At 39.0% G+C, this 24,267-nt stretch overlaps 1 protein-coding gene across 1 annotated transcript; it reads left to right on the forward strand.

Moving 5' to 3' along the window:
- The first annotated feature begins 298 nt into the window (after nt 1-298).
- Nucleotides 299-23,685, forward strand: LOC139734141 (synaptic vesicle 2-related protein-like). Its single transcript, XM_071644947.1, has 15 exons — nt 299-584; nt 3,505-3,933; nt 7,880-7,968; nt 9,393-9,563; nt 10,558-10,682; nt 12,305-12,368; nt 13,924-14,049; nt 15,304-15,435; nt 15,923-15,999; nt 17,080-17,156; nt 17,478-17,576; nt 18,439-18,550; nt 19,684-19,765; nt 22,812-22,901; nt 23,504-23,685. The coding sequence occupies exons 2-15, from the start codon at nt 3,624-3,626 to the stop codon at nt 23,618-23,620; spliced, it is 1,671 nt and encodes a 556-aa protein (XP_071501048.1). The 5' UTR covers nt 299-584; nt 3,505-3,623; the 3' UTR covers nt 23,621-23,685.
- The last annotated feature ends 582 nt before the right edge of the window (nt 23,686-24,267 follow it).

Consider the following 24,267-nt stretch of genomic DNA (forward strand, 5'->3'; position numbering starts at 1 on the left):
TAACCCTAACCCTAACCCTAACCCTAACCCTGACCCCAACCCTAACCCTAACCCTAACCATAACCATAACCATAACCATAAACCCTAACCCAACGTTTCTCCCATAGGTTTAACACGCGCCATGCCCCAATCTGTGCCGTCTTTAAAAAAAACGCTCCCCGGCAAGTCCACACTTCTGTACTATTGGTGTACTAGTACTTGACCGAAAGATCGGTCTGTATCTGTCCGTCGGGGAATGTTCCGCGGAGACTACGTCTGGCTTCACGGATCCCCTTCGTATTACGGAGGACAGCGTTAATGGCAAAATATAAAAGAATCCTCCGGAAAGACGGATCTTTCTGTCTATAAGTGTACATGCTAACTGTACAAATTCTACGTTGCAGTAGGCCTAGGCCTAATCTAATCTACCTGGTTTTTCACAGAGCTCCAGCTTCGCTTATGAATGGATCTGGCACCATTTCGTGGACACGCTTTACTTGACCGACTACACAATCGCCACTTTTTCATGCATGCTTGTGCCCATAACCATTTGGTGAACAAAATACTTGATTGACTGTCTCTGAAGTCAAGCCGTGCCGTGCGTGGTAAGTTATGGAATGATTTCTCTTTCCTCTCTATGTTCAAGAATAACCTGCAGGTAAGTTAATGTATGGTAATGCGGTCCCTTTTGAAATTATGAAAAAAAAAAATGTCACAAATGGTACTGTACAGAATGTACTCACTTTAGTTTTCTTTCTTTCCCCAGCCCTCTAAGCTCTATCTGAATATTCTGCAGTCTGTGTGGTATTCATCCACAACTTCTTATTCTGGTGCTGGCTTCACTTCTTTTCATTGACTGTTCAATAAAGTTATAGGCCTAGATCTTGTATGTTCATGGACATTGTATGATCCATCCTCTGCTCTTCCTCCTCAGAACTGGAGTTATCACCTTCTTTTCCAAACTGAATGGCTGTGCTGAAGTTAGAAGTCTAAAATGATTTAGCCCCCCGTCACAGAATTTGCCCGATTTCCATCCTTATATGTGGAAATAAACGGAACAAAGAAATTTTCATACCTCTGAGAACTGTTGGCAGGCTGTAACTCATACAAGACGAAACGGAGGAACCAATGTGCATTCAGTTAACTCATATATTTTAATTGTCTATAACTGTGAATCTTGGTGTTACAGCAAATGATAAAAAGAGAAAAAAACGAACATAAATCATTCCTGCTCAGTGGCTTTCTGGCTCTTAAGACTTTATTATGTTTAACTTAAATTGGACTTATTTCACCTCGAATGGCTGTCACGGGTGTACGTTGCGTGACGATGGCTTATGACGACGATGTATGACGATGACAATGCAGGTCGACGACGGTGTCGGTCGACGACGGGGCCCCGTTACGCTGGTGCTGGGATGGACTGTCGCGTGGTCTGTCGTAGCAACTCTTCGCGATTGCCGTTCGCGTGGTCGCTCTCCCGACGGACGTCTCAGCGGTGTCTCCTCAGCATCCAGGAATGAAGTCCGGTCGACAGTCTATGCTCCCTTACTGCCTCGGAGCTGGTCGACAGTCTACGACGCCTTTATGCACCTGCCTCTTGCAGTGTCAGTGGGCCCTTGACCCTTCGGGAAACCCGGAAACCCTTCAAATATTAAAATAATCACATAACTTCAAGCCAGAGCACTGAAACACATTCATATTACATTCACATCCTGACTGACGTTCAAATTACCTCATTATACAAATATATTCAGGCTCATGCAACTACACATAACAGCCATTATATATTCTATATCACATATTAACCGAAACGTTTATCACAATTCACTCTCACTTCAGATATCATTTAGACAAACGAATTATTCCAATTAACAATATAAAAATTACAAAATTAATGCACTTACCACTATCTGTGGGTATCTCTAAGTAATATTGACTGGGGTGGCGGCCCCTGTCACCGTTACCGAGTGGCCATTCTCATGCAATGTGTCACGGAGACAGCACCACAGCGTGATGTCCCCTTCACGGCCTGATGTCATACTGCCGCTCCTTGCCACACATAGCACTACCGTGGCTCTACCGAGAGTGGTCTGGAATGTTTTCCATTGACATGTTAAAAAATTTACATCAATTTACATACTTAAGTGCTTATTTACAAATTCTATGCAAATTGACCTCAGTGGAGGAGAGCGTCTGTCACTCCACTCGTGACACCCCCTATACCCCAGGATAGCCCTTTTGTTGAACTGAGATGATTGTTCCCACTGACTGGAATCACTATGAGTGGGACTATCATCAATGGAACTGTTGCTACTTGAGAAGGCCGAGTAGCCGCGTCCGAGCCCAGCCTCAATTGCGAGGCCGAGCCCTGCAATTTTGTCCGTTTACACTGCCGGGCTCTGCCGCGCTTTAAATTCAAACCTTTCAATATTTTGTCTTAGTGGCACTCTGTTAGTAAACAAACGCAATTTGGTATTGTCTGGTTTTCAGACCCTTTGCTAACTGAATTCCGTGGCGACGAAGTCGCCGTTCAGGCAAAGGCCTTTGCCGAAGGAAAAAATTCTTTGCAGGACAAAACCACCTAAAACTATACTAGTTTTCGACGTTGAGGGGGTTAATATCCTGAATAGCGAAATAGTACAGGCAGAGGGTTTGGAAGCCAGATTAAAATTGGTCGCGCATTTGGCCCAGTTTGTGTTTACACTGAGAAAAGGTCGGGCTCAGCCCCGGCTCGGCCGCGGCTGAGACCACCTCCAGAGCGTGGCCAAATCGAGGCCAATTTTTGCCTCGCATTTGGCCTTTTGCGCGTTTACACTGAAATGAAGGTGGGCTTGGCTGCGGCTCGGCTGCGGCCTCACCTCACACTGTAAACAGGGTCCTAGAGGATACTTCACTGGCACCACCTACATGTATGTTGAAATTGGCATTATGAGAGCATGTTTAGTGTGCTCTTTCTGTCAGTCTTTGATTCAGCTCAATTAGAGCTGGGTAAGACCTTGAAAAATGATATCAAAATACACCAGCATGAGTTACAACAGCTTCACAGATGATTTACAGTACTGGTACATTGTAGGTTGTGTACAAAGTCTTTGGGGCTCCGTATGTACATGTACCATGTGTGTGCCATTGTGTGTAGAAAGCAGGTCCCACACCGTTGAGGGTTAAACCTATTGTTCGCAAGACCTACAATACACCTTCAGGTTTTCTGTCGATATTTGACTGCATACACACTGTACCTGGTAATAATTATGACACGTTTTATGCAGTTTGCAATTACTGTGAGTACTGCTTGTTAAAATAGTAACTGGTATGGTGATCATGTACAAATTGTACATCTACCACTGGAACTATAAGTATGATTGATACCAAGATATCTTACTATATCTTTATTATGGAAACTGGAAGCTATAGGCCTATAAGTTGATCCTGGCTCAATGAGAGGTATTTACTGTAAATTTGATTTAGGGCAAAAGTTGTCTTCAGTCTTGGAAATAAAATAATTCAACTTCTTTTTCCAATGCACAGCCACGGGAGAAGGATCAAGCCTAATCTCTTTCTGGACTTCATTGCAAGGAAGGTGTACAGACTCTGCATAGCCCAGCTGCATTGGTTTTATAGAGTGATCCCCAGATATCCATCCAGCAATGGCAAATTTGTATGAGCTGGACTCTCACAATAACCAGGGCCAGGACCATGCTGATATTAATGATAAAGTGGAGCCCCGTAACCACATGGTCCCAGACCCTATAGCAGCGGAACACGGGGACCAGAACAGCCAGCCTAACTTTCCCAACACGGCCAACAATGACTCCTCTCTATCATACTCACGCTTGGAAGAAGACCCCAGAGTGTCTGGCTATGCAAGCAGTGACTTTGAAGGTGAGGAACATGATCGCCTACTTGAGGTCGATGCAAGTTCATCTCTGGGATTTGGAGAGAATAAAGAGGCCTGTGGTAAAGAAGCATGTTTCCTTGTTTCTTGCATTGAAACATCATCTTATATCTACAGTCATGCATGGCACGATAACACTGTCATTCAAGAATGCAAATGTTTGGTCATTACTAATGTCATTACTAACACTCTTTTCATACGAGCTGAAGAAAAATATGCTTCTTAACTTTTCTACCAGTACAGTAGGTCTTGCCCACACTCACTATGAACTGTCTTTGCAAAGTATATTTATGCTAGTACAATCCATTCTTTGAACCACCATGGCAGCAGAGGCAGTTTAGTGATTTTGGGCTCAGTATGAACATACCGTACAAGTTTATTAAAGGACAAGTTCACCTTCATAAACATAAGGATTGAGAGAATGTAGCAATATTAGTAGAACACATCATTGAAAGTTTGAGGAGAATCAGACAATCCGTTCAAAAGTTATGAATTTTTGAAGTTTTTGTGCAGTACCCGCTGGATGAGAAGACTACTGCAGTGTATGAATAACTTAGATGTCACATGCGTACAACAATATAAGGAAAATATAAAGAGAATTTCACAAAATTCCATCTTTTGAAAAAAGTACACATTCCCCTGACTCGTTACCGACAAATGTTATGGGTAATATTATTCCCCCTGCCTTTAGAAAGAGGCAAGTCAAGTGCTCTTTTATTATGCGAAAAAAGTGAAAATATGTTGAATTTTTTTTAACATTTTCTTTATACTGTTGTACGCATGTGACTCACAAGCTGTAGTAGTCTCCTCATCCAGCGCTTCCAACACAAAAATTTAAAAAATTCATAACTTTTGGATCGATTGTCCAATTTTCCTCAAACTTTCCCTGATGTGTTCTACTAATATTGTTGCATTTTCTCAATCCTTATGATTATGAAGGTGAACTTGTCCTTTAATGTTACAAACCGTAAACAATGTAGTTTGAGAAATGGCTGCAGGTTACAGATCAGAAGCTGACAAGTGGGGTCACACTATTAGATTAGGAATTTATGTGTGTGAATACAGATGTACATGTACATAGTAGGCTCTACTGACAATATTTTTTTGTTTCACTCACACTACATTGCTCAGGTAAAAATCTTACATACACAGTTGTACAATGTGTATAAAAAATGTATTTTTGATCAGCACACACGATTGATTTGTGGGAAGTCAGTCACCTCGACTTCAGAGTGGCAGATTCTCAAACAGTACTTTGTGTATACATGTCATAAAGACATACATAGGCAGTGTAAATGGACCATGAGTCTGTGTTTGATGAAAGCAGCACCAGAAATGGTTCAGGGTTGCTTGACTTTTGGCTGCAGTATAAATGGGATTTGGAGTTCAGTTTGTAAGTTTCGTTTCTGCCATCTGTGCTGAGCTTTTACACAAGTAGAGTGTGCCCATGTTGCAAGTATACCAGCATTCTTTGCCAGTAATTATCCCACAATCTTGTTTTCGAAACCATTTCACACATTCTCATGTAAGCTTGATTGAATACAGTATACTGGAACAAAATAGTTTTCACCAAACAGTGTTAGATGTCATAACAACTGCTGTGCTAGGATGGGGGGGGGGGGGGGGGGGGGGGGGGGGGGGGGGGGGGGGAGGGGGGGGGGAGGGGGGGAGGGGGGGAGGGGGAGGGGGGGTGGGTTGCCTATTTGCTAGTGAGTTCTTTGCTTACTCTTTCATGTGAAGATGGCATCAGGCAATAAGGTTAGGAATATGTTCTGGATATGACAAGATTTCCGCTTGCATCAGATTGTCCAGGCATTCCAGAACTTTTAATATCAAAGGAATTTCAGAGTCTCTCATTCAGCTTACATTGTATTTCTGTGCACGGTATGATAGCAGAAAACACAAGATGCACATGAGTGCGAAATCATATGAATCAAAGGAAACTGTCCAAGGTCAAAGTTCAAGGCACATTTGGTCAACTTAATGAGCACCCTTCCCACTACTTTGTGCGGTAGCAATCATTACAAGATCAGACAGTTTTATTTTGCTTTAAAATCTAGATTTATATGTAATACATTGTACTTGTTGTATATTTATTAAAACAAATATTGATATGCAGTAATGTGCAATATGAGATGATTTCTATGCAGCTTCTCCTGTCATATGAGTAACATCATTTCTCATAAGATTGCACAGAAGGAGAAGAAAAAGAATATTGCAAAGTAATTAAGTATTTCAATATAATTGGGTGTTTTCTTTTTATGGCCTGTGTGGCATTTCCTGTGATTATGAAGGCTCTAAGAAGAAACATTTAATTATCAATTTCATCTGCTCCTTCTAGCTTTATGAATTTCCAATGTACTCCTGATTCCTTCCTACAAGTGACTGTTCTAATCACTCACTTTTCCCCACAACTTATTATTTTGATGTGACTATTCTAATCACTCACGTTTCCCCACAACTTATTATTTTGATGTGACTATTCTAATCACTCACTTTTCCCCACAACTTTTGCTCTCCTTCTATATTACTTGTGGAGATATGATATAACGTAGATTTTCTTTCTATCCATACGATACACATCATAAGCACTGCCCTGAGATGAAGTTCCCCATGTACAATGTATTATTCTCATCCCTTTAATATGTAAAGCCATTGTGGGAATCTTTGTGTGGTTAATTTTGTGTGTATGTTTTTGTGTCATTGTGTGTGTGCTGGGTCTATTTTGGTGAACTATACTTGATATGAAAGTATATTTCTTTCCTATTTTGTTACCTGCCCCAGATTTTTGGTATACTTGTCATTTCTTTTTTTTTATTTGTGTGTGTGTGTGTGTTTGTGTGTGTGTGTGTGTGTGTGTTTGGCTCTACTTTTGCAGAGCACAATATTTGTGAAAATTTTTGCAGCATGGATTAATCGGCATTTGCAGTTTCTAAGCAAAAATGCTTAAAGGGGAAGGCTAGTAACTGATCAGTGGGAATCAGTGGAAATGCTGGGAGATGATTGTTCCAATCCTTATGGGATTCATTCAAGAGTACATTATATATCTATTGTTGTGTGAAAATTATTTGCTTCAGAATGGTCTCATATTCAAGTAATGTGCAGTTTAATGTTTCCAGATAAGCGTCCCTGGTCAGTGACGGGGCATTAAACTGCTCATTACTTGAATATGAGACCATTCTGAAGCAAATAATTTTCACACAACAATAGATATACAATGTACTCTTGAATGAATCCCATACAGGATTGGAACAATCATCTCCCAGCATTTCCACTAATTCCCACTGATCAGTTACTAGCCTTCCCCTTTAAATAGCATTTGAGTCCAAGCCCTTATTTGATGTTTAATAAACTGAGCTCAAAACAAACAGCACAGGAAAAAAACTCTGAAAGTGAGCTCCAATAGGCACATTGTAATCTACTGTATGAGGGTGTATTTTCTTGTAAATTGTCCCCCCCCCCATGCATCAAGATCTCAGTATTAATTTGGTTTTGTAATCAATTACATTGCTATGCAATCTTGTTGCATTCATACAATAATATCTAGATTTTTCACTGAACTGACCAGCCAATAATTTACTGCATTAAAGTTGTATCTTTCTGAAAATTTGCAATTGATTTTTCTCTTGCATACCTTTTTTTATTTTTCAGTGCATGGTCATGAGTACTTTTTAAAAAGATTGTATTATTTCTTTACAAATTTTATGATATCAAAATTATCATTATGAAATTTAAAAAGAACACTGCATAGTTTTCACTCATTCATATCTGCCACCATTCCCATTGATAAATTTGTTCCTCTACAAGAGACTTAAAAAAGTCGATACACTGCTTAATATTATCATGGAGGAAATACATCACGTACATTTTGTACTCTGTTCCTTTAATACCCCAGCTGTCCTGCTACCCCTGTCTCCTTTTCAATCTTCTTCCCCCTTCTCTTTCTCACGTATGATATGCATAATGTTATCTCTCTCTTTCTCGTATTTATTTTGTCTTTCGACCAAGATGGCGAGTACACAGTGGAGGAAGCGGTGGATGCCATGGGTTTTGGTTGGTTCCAGATCATGATTTCTGGCATTGTTGGTTTCAATTGGGTAGGTCACTGTTAATGTTGTCACACTGCTGAAAGAGCATGTTTCATGTATTTTGTTTTTTGGGGGTTGTTATTGGTGTTTGTTCTATTTGCTTGTCATTTTTTAGAAAGTATCTATATTATGGATGGCATTACTTACTTCAGCCATTGTTATATACATTGTACAGTAAGTGTATAGTTCTAGAATATTGGGAAATATGATGATGTAACACTTATTTGTCATCTCACAAAAATTTGGACTGAATATTTCCTGCATCAAAAGCAGGTGATAAAATTTTGGTTGTTATTTCAGCATGACTAAAATTATTCATTTTTTCATCTTTACTATGGGGTGTTTGAAAACCATCATCAATTATTTAGATTTCTTCTCTATTTATTCTACACCACTCATGTGACTGTGTATGATAGTAGGCACATGTTTCAAATATTACCTTTCGTTCTAAAGTTCTTTCAATTTCTACCAGTTCTATAGCTATCACATGATATTATCAAATGTTTCAATAATCACTTTAACTTAAGCTGTAACTATGACTTTGTTTGTTTCTGTACTGTTGGAAATGGTTACCTTTCTATTTGTATGGAAAGGTGCTCACTGATTTTCTTTTCCTCACTTAGATATCAATACCAAAGCCTGTTCTATGCACTTAGGTCCATCCAAGCATTTAGTTAGAGCCTGATGAGACATTTTGAGAGATGATAAAATTTTAGTGAGTATTAATCTCCATATTCGCCACATTTTTGTGTTAATTCTGCCACGACAATTGCGGCTTCTTGGAATAAGGTACTGTATAAAGATTTCATCTGCTACCGTGTTCAATTCACACAGTGATTTCATCTTGTGAAATGTGATCAACAAACAAGTGCAGCGAAAGCATCTGCCAGCATTGCTATAGGGTACTCAAGAATTATGAAATTCAAGTTTCAATGGATGTTGAGCTGTTTAAGCTTGGCGTACAAGACTGTGAAATACAAATCATGATGTCCCTGTGATGTAGTTGAAGTCCCCTGGCAGCAGTAGGTGTGCCCCTTGGCAAGGCACTTTATCCTCATTGCCGTGTCTTTTCAGAGGGAACTTGTCATTCCTTGTAGTTTGCTTACAAGTATTCATTGCTTCTTAATTGTCTACATGTATATAGACGAGGTTCCGTGACATATGAGGGCAAAAGCAAATCACGTATGTATTAAGTGCATAGCTCTAGTGCTTGGTATGCATACCTCACACCAGCCTGCCTATCATGGGATGTGTGATGTAACGCTTAATACGTGCTTGCCCATGTGTATGCCCCCTCCCCTTCCCACAAAGTTTTTGCCCCTCAGCATGGCTTCATGATGTCTTTAGAACCTTGTCTATACCAATAAAACAAATCATGAGTCAATTCCGTATCAGGTGATTTTGAAGTATTAAACTCTGGTTCTTCCTTGTAGATGGCGGATGCCTTTGAGATCATGCTGGTCAGTGTCCTGTCGGACAAACTGATGTGTGAGTGGCATCTGGGCCCCTGGGAGCAAGCCCTCATCACCACCTTTGTCTTCAGTGGCTACTTCCTTGGGGCCCCAGTCTGGGGCCTGATTGGTGACAAGTATGGACGGAGATGGGTAGGTAGTACAGCGGTCTTCAAGTATGTTGCCATTGTAAAAGAAATGCATCATCGAATTGGTATCTGCAATTGGCGGTCATATCAAATGCTGTATTTTGCATACTTTTCATGATCCAGCCTGTATTTAAAGTCTATAAGATAGAGGTAAAGTATTAGTGTAAATAGGGGGGGGGGGGGTTGGGTTGTTGTATTTAGAATAAAACAGAAAAGAAATGAGAGCAGATTTCTCTATTACATTAAGTTCTTGTAAGTGGTGGATCAACCCATTTCAATGAAATTAATGAATATATGAAGAGAAGTGTAATTCATGCAATATGATTGTTAAAAAATTAAGAGAATGATCATTAGCTCTATTGTAAGTATCATGATTATATAATTGTGTATTTAATTTTTTTTTTTTTGTATGATGTATGTATGTTTTTATGTGTGTATGTTTGTATGTACGTATATATGTATGTGTGCATGTATGTATGTATGCATGATCTGAATCTGAATCTGAATCGTAGCAATCACTGTGGAGTGTGGGACACAGAGAGAGAGAGTATGTGTGTGTGCACTGAATACCCATGGTGTAAAACGAGGACACACATACGAACTTTACATTTAAACCGAGGATGTCCTCGGTACACAGACCATTCCAAATGGTCTGCTTTTGCATGCCTTTGCATGTAGGGGTACATGTTTGTAGGTCCTTGATTAGCATTATTGTAATAAGTCCTCGGTTGGATGGTAATATACGAATGAGTCCTCGGATTACAAGAATCCTACTAACACACAGGTCCTCGGTTATGTGGTGAAATTCTTATGGGTAAAACGGGTCCTCGGTTTCCACCATAGACGCATATGTGTGTGTGTAAGAGAGAGAGAGTGATAAATAAGAGAGATTGAGAAGGAGAGAGAAGGCAGGGGAAAAAAATAATAGCTGATTTCTCAGTTGGTGCTTGTAAATGGTAGAGCCACCCATTCTTACAAACTCTTGTGTATTCTTGCAGACGTTGGGGTTGTCATCCTTCTACATCTTTCTCTATGGTTTCCTGAGCGCCTTCTCCCCAACCTTTGCCTGGGTTCTCATCCTTCGGGGTCTCGTTGGCGTCTCTCTCGGAGGATCATCTCAGTCGTGAGTTGAACAGGAACTGTCCTGTCATTTCAAAACTTGTGCTGGTATTAGAATAGATGCAAAAAATACTGGATACCAGCAGTAAACATTTGTGTGTATGTGTTTCTGGGAGATTTCTTTGTTTTTTTTTCTGTGAAGGATTTACACTCAGTGATTTTAACATATCAACAGCAGTTTTTAGAGTATGCATGATATTCCTGATAGCATCTAAAAGCAGTTTCATTTTTTTTTAAAGGTTTGTTTGTTTGGGTTTTTTTTTTTTTGGGGGGGGGGGGGGGGGGGGGGGGGGGGGGGGGGGAGAGGGAGGTGGAGGGGTGGCAAGCAGGTGCATTCAATTATAGTGGAGTGCCAAAATAAACTCAATGCTAGTAACATTTTGTCAGACAGTGCCACATCGGCTACCTCACGAATCCTCAGCATTAGCTTCATCTTGTAGGCAACCTTTGGAAATACTCTAGCTGGTCTGTGGAAGCTCTGAGGTGTTTTTTGTCCCCGCCGAACGAGTTCTAGCAGGGGACTATGAAACGGGCTCCGTACGTGTGTGTGTCCGTGTGTCTGTCCGTGTGTGCGTCTGTGTGTGATCAAAATCTTCAATTTGCTACTTCTCTGTCATTTATGAGCCAATTTTGATTCTGTTTGCTTTATATGATAGCACTACATTGGAGCTTTGAAACTTCTGCACAGAATTTCAGTTGTGACCTTTGACCTTGACCTTTGACCTATACTGTACATTTTGCTACAAAATGCTACTCCTTCGCCATTTCTAACCCAATTTCGATTCCGTTTGCTTTATGTGATGGCACTAGGTGAGGGCTTCAAAAGTGCTACACAGAATTTTGACCTTTGACTTCTTTGACCTTGATTTTTTTTACCTGTATTGTACATTTTGCTACAAAATGCTACTCCTTCGCCATTTCTAACCCGATTTCGATTCCGTTTGCTTTATGTGATGGCACTAGTTGAGGGCTTCAAAACTTCTACACAGAATTTTGACCTTTGACTTCTTTGACCTTTGACCTTGATTTTTTTACCTGTATTGTACATTTTGCTACAAAATGCTACTTCCGGCGGGGACATATATTACGCACCGCGTAATTTCTACTTTTCCTTGTTTCTTGTAAACTTAGGTGAAGGGGATTTTCCAAAAGTTAGTAAAGAGTAAATTTATGCAGAGGTGCATTGTATCCTTCTCTAACCTGACCATCCATTCATTTACTACGTGTAGTTCATAATCAAACTTGTTAATTGTACTTTATGATCACACATTTATGACGTGGTCAAATTTCATGCATACCTGTATATCTAGGATCGTTCCTGATAACCAGAGAGCGTGTCGGAGATTTGGCTGACATAGCAACAGCTAGTGCATCCGAACTGGATTTTAAGAATGGATGTACATTGAGTGTGTACAAATGCAATAGTTTGTTACTCATTCCATATGGGAAAAATATCCATAGATATAGTTTATTGGTCACATGTCTGCACTGATGTAAAGGCCTTACATTGTACATATCATCTTTTGAGTGTCTGTACTGAAGTATGTGTACCATAAAGTAGAAAATGTGTGCTCACTCATGGCTGGTGATGTGTGTTTGTGTGTGGTCATTTCTTCATTCATTCAGGGCAGTCATCTATGCGGAGTTTCTACCGGCCAAAAGACGGGGTCTGTGCCTTGTTTTCCTGGAAGTATGTATAAAATCCTGTGCTGCATTGTGTCGTGGAAACTACGCAGAATATTAGATTCTTTTACATTTTTATCTCTGTTTTAGTTATTTCTCTATTTTTTCTTAATAAAATTTCATATTTTGATATAAAGAAATCAATGTGTTAAACATAAAAAGTCAGTTCTAAATTATTCTGTTGCAGGGACCTCCTAGAACAATAGCGTATAAACCACTGATAGAATAAAGACTGGATAAAGAATACTGAACAAATGAATAAATTGATAGATAGATAGATAGATAGATAGATAGATAGATAGATAGATAGATAGACATAGATAAATAAAAAAATAGATAAATAAATAAATAAATAAAAAATAAATAAATAAATATATAAATAAATAAATAAACAAATAAATACATAAATAAATGGAAATTACCCCCCCCCCCCCCCCCCCCAATTGTTTTTTCCTACTGGTCCGGCCTGTTTGTCAGACCAGTAGGTATCCACTTTTTCCATTCTTTGCTGGTCCATTCCTGAAAAAGTTACTGGTCCGACAGTGATGTGTGCAACCACTTTGGTGTGGACAGCAGTCCGTGGAACAAATTGTCATGTAATTTTACTGGTAGATGAAGTGAAGGCTCATAGAAAACTAGACAAAACTACAGAAGGGTTTAAAACAGTAGACATCATTTTATGCAGTTTAAGGCATCAAATTGACTTGTTACATCTCATAATTTGGCTGTACATTTGTCGATGTTTACTCATGCTGCTCTCTTGCAATATGTCATTCAAAAAATCTGGTTGTAACAAAATGTAACATTATATATTACTACTTGTAGTCCATCAGTACCGGCTGTGGCTGAATGTTTGCTTAAAGGGAAGATAAACCCCAAGAGCAATGTGGATTGAGTGAAAGCAGCAACATTAGTAGAACACATCAGTGAAAGTTTGAAGAAAATCGGACAATCGATGCAAAAGTTATGAATTTTTAAAGTTTTGGTGTTGGAACCGCTGGATGAGGAGACTACTAGAGGTTATGACGTATGAGTGGACAACAATACCAAGAAAATATAAAGAAAATACTACAAAAATCCATTTTTCATGAAAATTACAAATTCCATCAACTTGATATTGACATATGTTAAGGGTAGCAATTATTCCCTGTGCTTTCTGAAAGCGGTTGGTCCATTGCTCTTTCATAATTCTAGAAAAGTGAATTTTTGTTGAATTTCCTTTATATTTTCTTTGTATTGTTGTCCACTCATACGTCATATCCTCTAGTAGTCTCCTCATCCAACGGTTCCAACACCAAAACTTTAAAAATTCATAACTTTTGCATCGATTGTCCGATTTTCCTCAAACTTTCACTGATGTGTTCTACTAATGTTGCTGCTTTCACTCAATCCACATTGCTCTTTGGGTTTACCTTCCCTTTAAAAGGAATTACACATTTGATATTAAATGCAAGAACTTTGGCATTTATGTTAGGCCTGCTTATAAAGGAATTCCATGATTTCATCTAATATGTTTGTATCATCTTTTTAATGTTTTATGTATTGTTTTATTGATGATGTAGGTTTTCTGGGTTCTTGGAGCTTGTCTAGAGGTTTTCTTAGCACTGGTTATCATGCCAACGCTTGGATGGCGCTATCTCCTAGCCTTCTCTTCAGCTCCCCTCCTTATTTTCCTCTTTATGATGAAGGTAGGTCAACAAACTTTTATGAGCTGGTTAAAGGGTGTGTACAGTTCTGGTCGAGGTGAAGATTTAGCTTTTAACATTTTGCGAGATATTCAGAAACCACTCTATGAGATGTCAAAGAGCATGTTGTTCTAAGGGTATCCAAAGTTTATTCGATGAAAATCGGTTTTGAAATGGCTGAGATATCCAAAAACAAGGTGAAACAAAGAGACCCTAATAAAGTCGTGGCATGTCGCCTTTTATTATTAGCACTTTTTTGGATATCTCAGCCATTTGAAAACCAATTTTCATCAAATAAATGTTGAATCCTTCTTAAAATTACATGCTCTTTCATATTTCATAAGAGGCTTTTCATTATCTCACTTAAGAATGTTCAAAACATGAATCCCTACCTCGACCAGTACTGTACAGTCCCTTTAATAATGTATTCTGAGTGCTCAGCCTCAGATCTGAGTATTATCAGCTTGTATTACATGCCCTTGAGGAATAAAAAATCTGCTGCCAGTTTAATAGGGCCTATTTTGAATATTTGATGCAAAAGAACAACAACACTGTCATATATTTATCAGAGTATTGAATGCCTATGAGGAACAACTGTAACTTGATGATACATTTAGTGATACAGCTATTACCTAAAGTGCCTGCAGAGATGCTGTCGTGACAACAACAACCAAGTCTTACACAGCTCATCATTTCACTTTTAAGCTCTTTAAGAGGCATGGAGAAATATGATTGCTTTCTGGCTTGTAGAAAGAGTATTCATTTATTCGTATTGTGCATACAGCATACAGTGCACCCCTGTTATAACGGAACTCTTGCTGCAACAAAGTTAAAATTCAGGTCCCACAAATTATTATCTATATATCTTTATATTCTTTATCGTTCTGCTACAACAAAAGTTTGATGTAAGACAAGTAAACTGCTGGTCCTGAGGACTTTACTATAATGGGAATCACCTGTATATGCAGATCTTCTGAATTGTGAATGCTATTCAACTGTACATAGTATGCAAACTTGCTGTTCCTTTCCACCGCACAAATATAGTGCTCTTTGTAAAAATACAATGTGAGCACTCTAAACTGTCTGTGAAAGGGGCCATATGTGCCTTCTTTGCAATGAAAAGAAGTTGACTGATGGCACTAAGCTTTATGGGATGATCATGTTTTTTTTTAAAGGTTATTTCTTTGTTTAAACCTGTGAATTGATTACTTTTGAAGCAGTGGGATGTGATAGTCATGACCTTGTTCTGTCACACAGTTTCTGCCAGAGAGCACCCTATACCAGCAAGTATCAGGTGACATGTCGGGCGCCATGGAAACCCTGAAGAGGATCTCAAGGATGAACTCCAGACCCCTCCCTCCTGGTCGGCTGAGGAGGAAAGTGGAGCTGGTATGTCAGCAGGCATCAATCAAATTCTGAGTTTTTAATTTTACCAAAAAGGAAAAGAAAAGAGGAAAAACAAACAAAACAAAGGATATTCTTTTTGCTTTTGTGTCATTATTTGAAGGGGGGATGTGGGGGAGGCAGGGGAAGACATGAATCACTCCAGTGAGTATCAAAGGCTGAAAATTTAGCATTGTGCATCCTGATATTTTTCTTGTATACTGTCTACTCTGTATTTGACTACAAACCTACATTTTGAATAAAATTATTTGACACAAATATGCTTGCCCAATAACAGATTTACAAGTAACACATTAGACTTGAGAATCATACAAGCTGTATTTTATGATGGTCATGGACATTTTTAGGTTTGGTAAATTGGTCTCTCACAATATAAAGTGATGTGTTCCACTTTCCTATCTATACATGATATTCACACTGTATGGATCAAGATGACTCTCTGAAGTGCTTTTGATGCTGTCTTTTCTTTCAGAAACCCAAGGGCGCCGTACGCGAATTATTCAGGACAAAGGAGCTTGCCATCACTTCAATACTTCTTTTAATTCTATGGTATGTATAAGGCAACTGTGATTATTCTGTGGTATGTATATTGTGAACATGATTATGGGTCCTGCTTCACAAAGAAACTCATGTCATTGGAAAGTATTGCTGATTGCAGCTACTGTAACAACAACAATATACAGATGTTTGTAGCTGATTGGTTATGATTTGGCTGTTACCATGGTGATTACTGTGAGGTAGAAATGTGTCTAGTTAACCAGTGAAAAAGGGGATAACCGGTGAAAAAGGTACCAACCAAACTTCCGCTCGTTATTTTTGTCTGTTTTCTTGAGCTTGCATAGGGGTTTGATGTGCTTTTGAACACATGCATACACTGTAGTAGTGATAATCTATCAGCTTAAGTAAATTGTTTTGTAGTGGATGTAATGCACTGCTTCTATTTGTTGTTCAATCATGAAAAATGGCACTTGTAGTCAGCGTTTGTGTGCTCCCAAAACAGTCCAGATAGTGCAACTTGTTGAACCCTTATTTGGTTTGAACACCATTTTTCAAAAAAATTTCAAATAAACATTTGTTTGAGGTTTGGAAAAAAGGAACTACAGGACTCAAACCTGTCATCTACTGCTTTCCGGGCAGAGACTACCACCAGGCTGTCCCTTGTTCTTATTTTCCGACATGTTTGTTAATTTACAGATCAACATTTACTATGTTGCAAATTTCATTTGTTTGAGGGAGACAAATTGGAAGAAAATTCAAACCTCAACTTTCACCCCTCTACTTAATATTCTCTAACATTTGTTTTGCTAAGCATGATGGACCACTGGTATTATTCCTTCTTCTTCTGTTTAGGCAGCTGTTGATAATTCATGAAACCCCATTATGTCAATCTGTGCTAATCTTTGTTAGTGCTCTTTATTTCACTGAATTGTTTGTATGGTGTTGAGTGTTGTTCAAAGCTATCTCACATTTCTTGCATGCAAGGAAGTAGACCAACATAAGTCACATGATTTTGCTCAACCTTTGTAGTCCCACATGTGACTTTTTTCGCTGTCTTCAGATGATAACATGAAAGAATTACCAACCAGGTCTCGCCTTTTGCAACTGTCTATTTCATTTTTCACATTTCAGGTTTTGTAATGCATTCCTGTACTATGGAATAGTTCTAATGTCAACAGAGATTTTCTCGTCTGGAAATTCTTGTGCCGGTAAGTAGTTTTGGTTTGTTTTCAGAAATATTGGCATTTTCACTCTAGATCAAATATACTTGTGCATTTGTGGACAATACACATTGGTCTACTTTTGACATGATGTCAAATGAGTAATTATTAGATTTGAGCCAGTGACAAGAAAAAGAAGAAGTTAAGATATAAACCATAATTGAAATTTGGTTGGTTAAAACAGGGATGTGACCTTTCACATCTTTCAAGAGGATAAGCCAGTGATGTGGTTGTAATTACCAGTCTCTGTGCATGCTATCAGCTGGATCCAAAACGTGCTCATATTTCTTCCACGATTGGTCATTGCAGCCGAACCTGAACCGGAATTGGAGTGCCAAGCGGCATGCAAATCTCTGGACTCTCATGGATACTTGAAGCTTCTGGAAAGTTCCTTTGCTGAATTTCCAGGTAGAGATGTTCATACATTCAGTGACCTCCTTTCCCCTGAGATGATGATGATGATGATGATGATGATGATGATGATGATGATGATGATGATGATGATGATGATGATGATGATGATGATGATGATGATGATGATGATGATAATGATATGATGATGATGATGGTGATGGTGGCAATGGTGGTGATGGTGGTGATGGTGATGATGATGATGGTGATGGTAATGGTGATGATGATGATGGTGATGGTAATGGTGATGATGATGATGGTGATGGTAATGGTGATGATGGTGATGATGAGAGATAAACATAGGGAGGGAGTAAATGAAATGAGAAAGGAACTAGAATTGGGCTCAACTGTACCTCATAATGACGGTGTATGAGGAACCACAATAGCCATATATAAAGATTATGATATCTTGGTCATGATGCATTTGTAAATTTTACACCTCGATACCTCTTTACACCATTATTATCTTATAGAAGAGGAAATTCACTTAGGATAATTGAGGGATATCTTAACCCTTTGAGGACGGACTGATTTTGCTACAACACGCATCTCCCATAGACACCTGCCCGAGTCTACTCTTCAATGGGTTAACTTCAAAGAACATACTTTATATGATCCAGAATACCTGTGCATAATGTGTGGTTTGTGCTGAACTTTGAGTTAAGCTACTCCAATACCAAATGCCATTGGACAAAATCTAGAAGATGGTGGAAGTGCTCACAAAACGGCACCTTATACCTACTTTTCTTGTATGAGAGGTAGTTTTTTTTTTTTTCTTTCTTTTTTATTTTTTTAATACTTCAGATGCACATCTTGAACAGATGGCATTGTAACAGGACTTTGTGTCTTTCTAATGCAGGTATCTTCCTGACGCTGGTTGCTATTGAAGTGCTGGGTAGGAAGTGGACCATGGGAGTGGAAATGCTTATAGCGACGCTGTTCGTCTTTCTTCTTCTCATTTGCTCAACTTCGTGAGTTTCTCATTTATCCTGTCAAACTGCTGACAGCCATATGCCTAGACTGAAGTACAGCCGTACTGCCTTCTAAATGTTTGACCTTTAAGTTCTGTGTTTTGATATGGAAGAATGTTTTCAAATGATATTGCCTGGATGATGCATAGAGGTAAGAAAGTTAGAATTTCACTGAAACTCTGCTGTGGTTGCTAATTTCTTGAGGAAATCTGTCATCACTACCAGTAGAGAATTCAATACTCACTCATTAGTAGTTTGTGTGCATTGTAACAGAAATGTGGAGGTCACACAAATAATTATCTCTCTGGTCAGGATACAAATGGTGCACAGGTCTGAGTACATCAGTAGGAATTGCAGGGTCGGATCCAGGATTTCCGTAAAGGGGAGGCGCCTTTACAAAATTAAAGGGGGGCGCAAGACCCCCCCCCCCCCCCAATTTTTTTTTGATTTCTTTTGTTTTAACAGAAAATAAAGAGAGGGCATGCACCCCCCCCCCCCTCTGGATCCGCCACTGGAATTGTGTGCATGAGATAACCATGGAATTATTTCATCCACAAGGCGCAGCCAAGGGGGGTACAAGCGGACTAGATTCCATAGTTACTGCATGCACACTTTTCCTACTGACACAGGAAAAGATGTGTGGATCATCTGTTTTACAGAACAATGGACAAAATTTTGCTGGTTTTTTTTTATCCGGTAATTAATGACTCTTAGCAAATTTGCTGGATGCATTTCTTTTCGGCTTACCATACTTGAAACTATGCATAGATAATTACTGGATGAACAGTAAATTTACTGGATGCGTGGCTAGCCACCTCTTGCGAATAAATAACATGAACTCTTTTGCTACAAGTGCGTGATAGCATGTTTACAATGTCTATCACAAGCGATAGCATTGATTATTTGATGTCAAATGTAAAGACAGAAAAGTACTGGTGTGCTGCTTTCCACTGATGAGATTGCAGGATTTTCACAACCCTTTCTACAAAATTTCTATACAGCTTCACATACCTTGTAACTGACAAAATGTGTTCTTTATGTGTGTGCATGTGTATATATTTTGTGTTTTGAATGTACCATTTCTTTCTAAGCCTCTTCATGCCATTTATGCTCTATCCTTTGTCCCTATGCAGCAACGTACAGCTGGCGATAATCTTTGTTGCGAGAGCTACTATATCAGGAGCTTTTCAGGCCCTCTATGTGTATACTCCAGAGGTGAGATTTGGCAACAGTTTTTCCATTATTTACCTTCATAAACTAAAGCCCCGGTCACATATAAACACGGATCCTCAAGGATCTATAACGATGATCCAAGGAGTTCCGGGATAGTTTCGCTCTGGATGGAGCGTCGACGAGCGTTGATGACTGCGCACACGGTATCAACACGGCGTTTACAAAGACCATGCTGGACTCACCCGGCAACTGCACGATCCATGCTGGAAGAGTGCGGCGTCTACACAGCAGCTATACGGATCAACACGCCAGCTACACGCCAGCCACAGGGACCATCCCGGATTGCTCGGCTAACACGGCAGTCCCTGGATGTTTTTGACCTCCAAAAGTTGCCATGTTGGCCTCCCGAATGTCCAAGGATGTCCAAGGCGTCAACACGGATCTCTCCCCAGATCACTCCGGATCAGATCCAGGGTGATCCGGCATGTCAATGTGACTGGGTCTTAATATTACATATTATACAGCCAATGTCTTTTTGTATACATGTCCATGTTTCTATATGAGTATATTTATGTGTATGAATATGTGTATGTGTAAATATATTCTTATGTGTATATCTGTATGTGTAAATATGTCTTGTTCCTTCTTTGTGTGTAAATGTGTGGGTATGTGTTAATGTGTGAATGCATTATGCTCATAATTGTCACAAGTGCACACATGAGTGAGCATTATACCACACTTAGAATGTTTCTTGCTGCTGAGTTGATTGACTACTCATCACATTATATTTGCCAAAAAAATACCATTGTACTGTTTGCAGTCGATGCAGTCAAATGCCATTGAACAGTTAGGATAGGGCACAATGGGCTCTCCATTCATCTTACAGTTTCCCCATTCACCTTGGCCTAAGAAATGGTCATTGTAAACACGCCTTAGTCTAGAACCCCCCTTCTCAACCAGTGGGCAGCAATGTCAACCAAACATAAGATAAAAATATTTATCTTTGACCTAACTCTGAGCCTCAAAAAATGTTTGAAGGAGTTAAAGTGGGTCTCGAGTTGAAAAAGGTTGAGAAGAGTGGGTCAGGACCATTCCTCTTATGAATATCCAAATTATGAATGGTCTTTATTCTTACATTGTTACAAGATTTTACATTTGATGAAAGATGAGGAGCTCTAGAGGTTGCTACATAAGCACTTGCCCGATTGCCCAGGGCAAGTGAAAATTAAATTCAGTCAAGTGTTTTTGAACAATGAAAACAAATGCTTGACCGAATAAGGCAAGCAAAAAGCCATCTTTTTTCACTTATTCCGTCAACAAACCCACAGAGTCAACCATACAGAAGCCCAAAGATAATGGGTGATGCAACACACTTTATGTTTCATTTCAGCTACTTTCCAACACTTGCGTGTAGAAGCCCCAGTGCAATGCAACAGCAACACTTGATCAGACAGAGTTTTTTTACTACACTGTGTTTAAGCATGCAAATTAATGTGTGCCATTTATTCAAATGCTTCTGTTTTATTAAGCCCTTGACTTGCACATGATTTTCTATATTATTTTCTTACATTTTGGACTTTCTTTCGGGCAAGTAAAATTAATGTTTGGGCAAGTGTTTTGCAGCAAATTTGAAAATCTGCTTGCCCGATCGGGCATGTGTAAAAATAAAGTTTTGTAGCACCCTGCCGAGTCTATTTGACAAGGCAAAACCTCATGAATGGAGCTTCTCATGGTAAACCTCATGTGAAATCTTGACAATGGTACTGTAAAACACAATATTTTCGCAGCATGAAATTTTTGCGAATGGGAGCCGACGGCTTATTCGCAGCGTGAAATTTTCGCAAGTTGCCTCTAACATTCAGTGCATATGTGACCGTGCACCTCAAAACGAACATAAAGTCGCACACACTGATTTTGCGTGAGGACTGAAAATAAGTGAAATGGGTCAACCTAGCCAAACTTGACTTTTTCATATTTTCTGAAAGAGCGGGTCTTCTTTTACATTATGCTAAAATTTGGTATCATAAGACGGGCAGGAAAGTGTGTTTTTTTAGCAGTTTATCTCAAACATTTTTGGTAGAATAGTGTGATTAGGTGTGTCTTTAGAATCCCTTTTTCATTTCTGAAAATCCTTGTCCACACTCTTCACTTTTAACTCTAATAACTTTTGAAAGGATAGTGCTACTGCTTTGAAAGTGGGCATCAATTATGGACAGAATGTGTTAATGAGGCATACCTAATTTCAGTTTAATCTAACAATCCCTTCATTGTTGTTACTGTGGTTGTTTACTTCCTGTTTTTTTGTCCCATTCATCGCACAGCCAGCACGGTTTGGTAAAGATTAAGCGCTTGAATAGACACTGTACTTCAGAGCCTCTTTTCTCAGTTCACACTTTCCTGAGTTTGTGCTTTCTTTCCAATATTTAGATAGGTTAGGAGGGTCCATTTGATTTGAGTTATACATAATTTTAAAGCTTAAAGTCTGCTCTTTCAGAATATGGTATTAACTAAAAATTCATGTCTGGCGACTTTTTGTTTGTTTTGAGGTGCAGGGTCACATATAGTGTAGACAAGATCTTTAGTGTACATTTCAATTTTTGCCGAACTTGGCTCTCGCAAAATTCGCGAAATGGAAATGCACATGAATATTCCTAGTTTTGCAGTACTCATGACCATTTACTTTTTGTAAATTGATGTATCCCTGTCAATTTTTTTTTTTTTTTGTCAGAACATTTCGTGTGGATTATGTCAAATATTGGAAAATCAAAGCTGGGCACGGCAAAGAATGATACTCTGGATTTATGAATGTTATGTTTCCTACAAAATATTAAACATAAAAGGTTGATGAATGATGTCCTGATAGTTTTTCAGCAAAATAGCACTGACTTTGTGTTGTGAAAATTAGAAATTTACACTTTTCTGTTCAAAGAAAAAAAAATTTTTCAACAGGTCCTGTCTGTGTGCATGTATTGTTTAGCTGCAGCTGTGATGATGATAGAAAAAAATTAAACATTATCTTCCATGTTGTGATGAGTTCATTTGCAAATGTCAGCTTTTTTGTTGTTGTTGTTGTTGTTTCTTTGTCTAGGTCTTTCCTACACATGTGAGATCTATAGGAATGGGTTTGTGTGTGGCGGCGTCTCGAATGGGGGCCATTCTAACACCATTCATTGCTCAGGTGAGTCAGGAGGGAGGCTGGATGGGAGTTGGTGCGAGTGCACCGAGTTTGAAGAATGGGTTTCACTTCTCATTATCAAACTGATTAGCTTGTAACAAATTTTGGTTCACAGTTCTCATATGCAGCCCTCACCCCCTCACATCCCCCCACCTTAAAAGATAAAGGGGGTCGGGAGGGGGAAGGAAAAACAAACAATTTCTTACAACCTTCAAGTTGATCTTCCCTGTATTAAGGCATCATGAGAGATGAGGGGGAAGGGACTTGTCTCTCATTGTACCATCTTAAGATATATTTCCCTGAGTACCTACTATCAAGCTTTTCAATAAAACCTTTCCTATTGAATACTCCTTTGATATTGTTAATATTTTGATATATGTTTCATCAAGGGGAGTATGGATTTTTAATACATAAGTGTATTCATGGTTTAGGTGTAAACTTGTCACTGAAATGAATTAAAATTAGGATTTAGATTGTCACTGGATCCAAAGTTTTTCCCTGAATTTTGCTTTGAGTAATTCTACAAATGATGCCCTTGGCATCGAGTGTGAGGAAATCTCCATGGAAACGGATGCTTCATGAACCCTATGTCCTTTCCTCCGCAGGTGATGATTAAGCACTCCGTGATGATCACCATCTGTACGTATGGAGTCTTCTGTCTTCTTGCCAGCATAGTATCCGTCATTCTCCCAGTGGAGACTAAGGGTAGAATTCTACACTAGTGAGGATGATGTGGGAAAGGGAGATATTCAAATCATTCCTAATTTGCTTCTCTGAATGCATTATACTTGGGCTGAAGTGTTTTTGCAATCATTGTTTATGTGCCTGAACTACTGCCATCTTTCTTTCCTTTTTAAAGTGAAAACATAATTCTCTATAATGCCTACAGAACTGTAGATTTTTGCCCTAAGATGTACACAAATGCTTATAAATCGAATGATATAATGCTGAAGTAACATAATTTTATTAGGTGATGGCAACATATTGGTCAAGAAAGAAGTTGAAGAACATTGTACAGTGGTGGTACTGCAATTTCAAAGCTTACCCTATCGCAGTTGTTACATGATGTATCACATTCAATGATAGTTATTATCAATTACAGTATATCTGGCTGTGGCAGTATCAATCATGCATTAGCTGCATGAAATGCCATACTAGTGCTAGGGCATGAAATGCCATACTAGTGCTAGGGCATGATCTGATCACGATGTACAAGTGACATTCTACATACCTTCTACTGAACAGGGAGGGTGCTTCAGGAATGAATGTCAGGTACACCAACTTTTATTATTCCACACTTTTGATCTCAAAATGCAACAAAACAACTCATTATCCTAGCAAATTATGTCAGCCAGACAAGTTTCTTGGT

This window comes from Diadema antillarum, unplaced genomic scaffold, assembly GCF_040938485.1.
Source record: "Diadema antillarum isolate AM-2024a unplaced genomic scaffold, OU_Dant_1.0 seq00000512_RagTag, whole genome shotgun sequence".
In the NCBI taxonomy this organism is placed as follows: Eukaryota; Metazoa; Echinodermata; class Echinoidea; order Diadematoida; family Diadematidae; genus Diadema; species Diadema antillarum.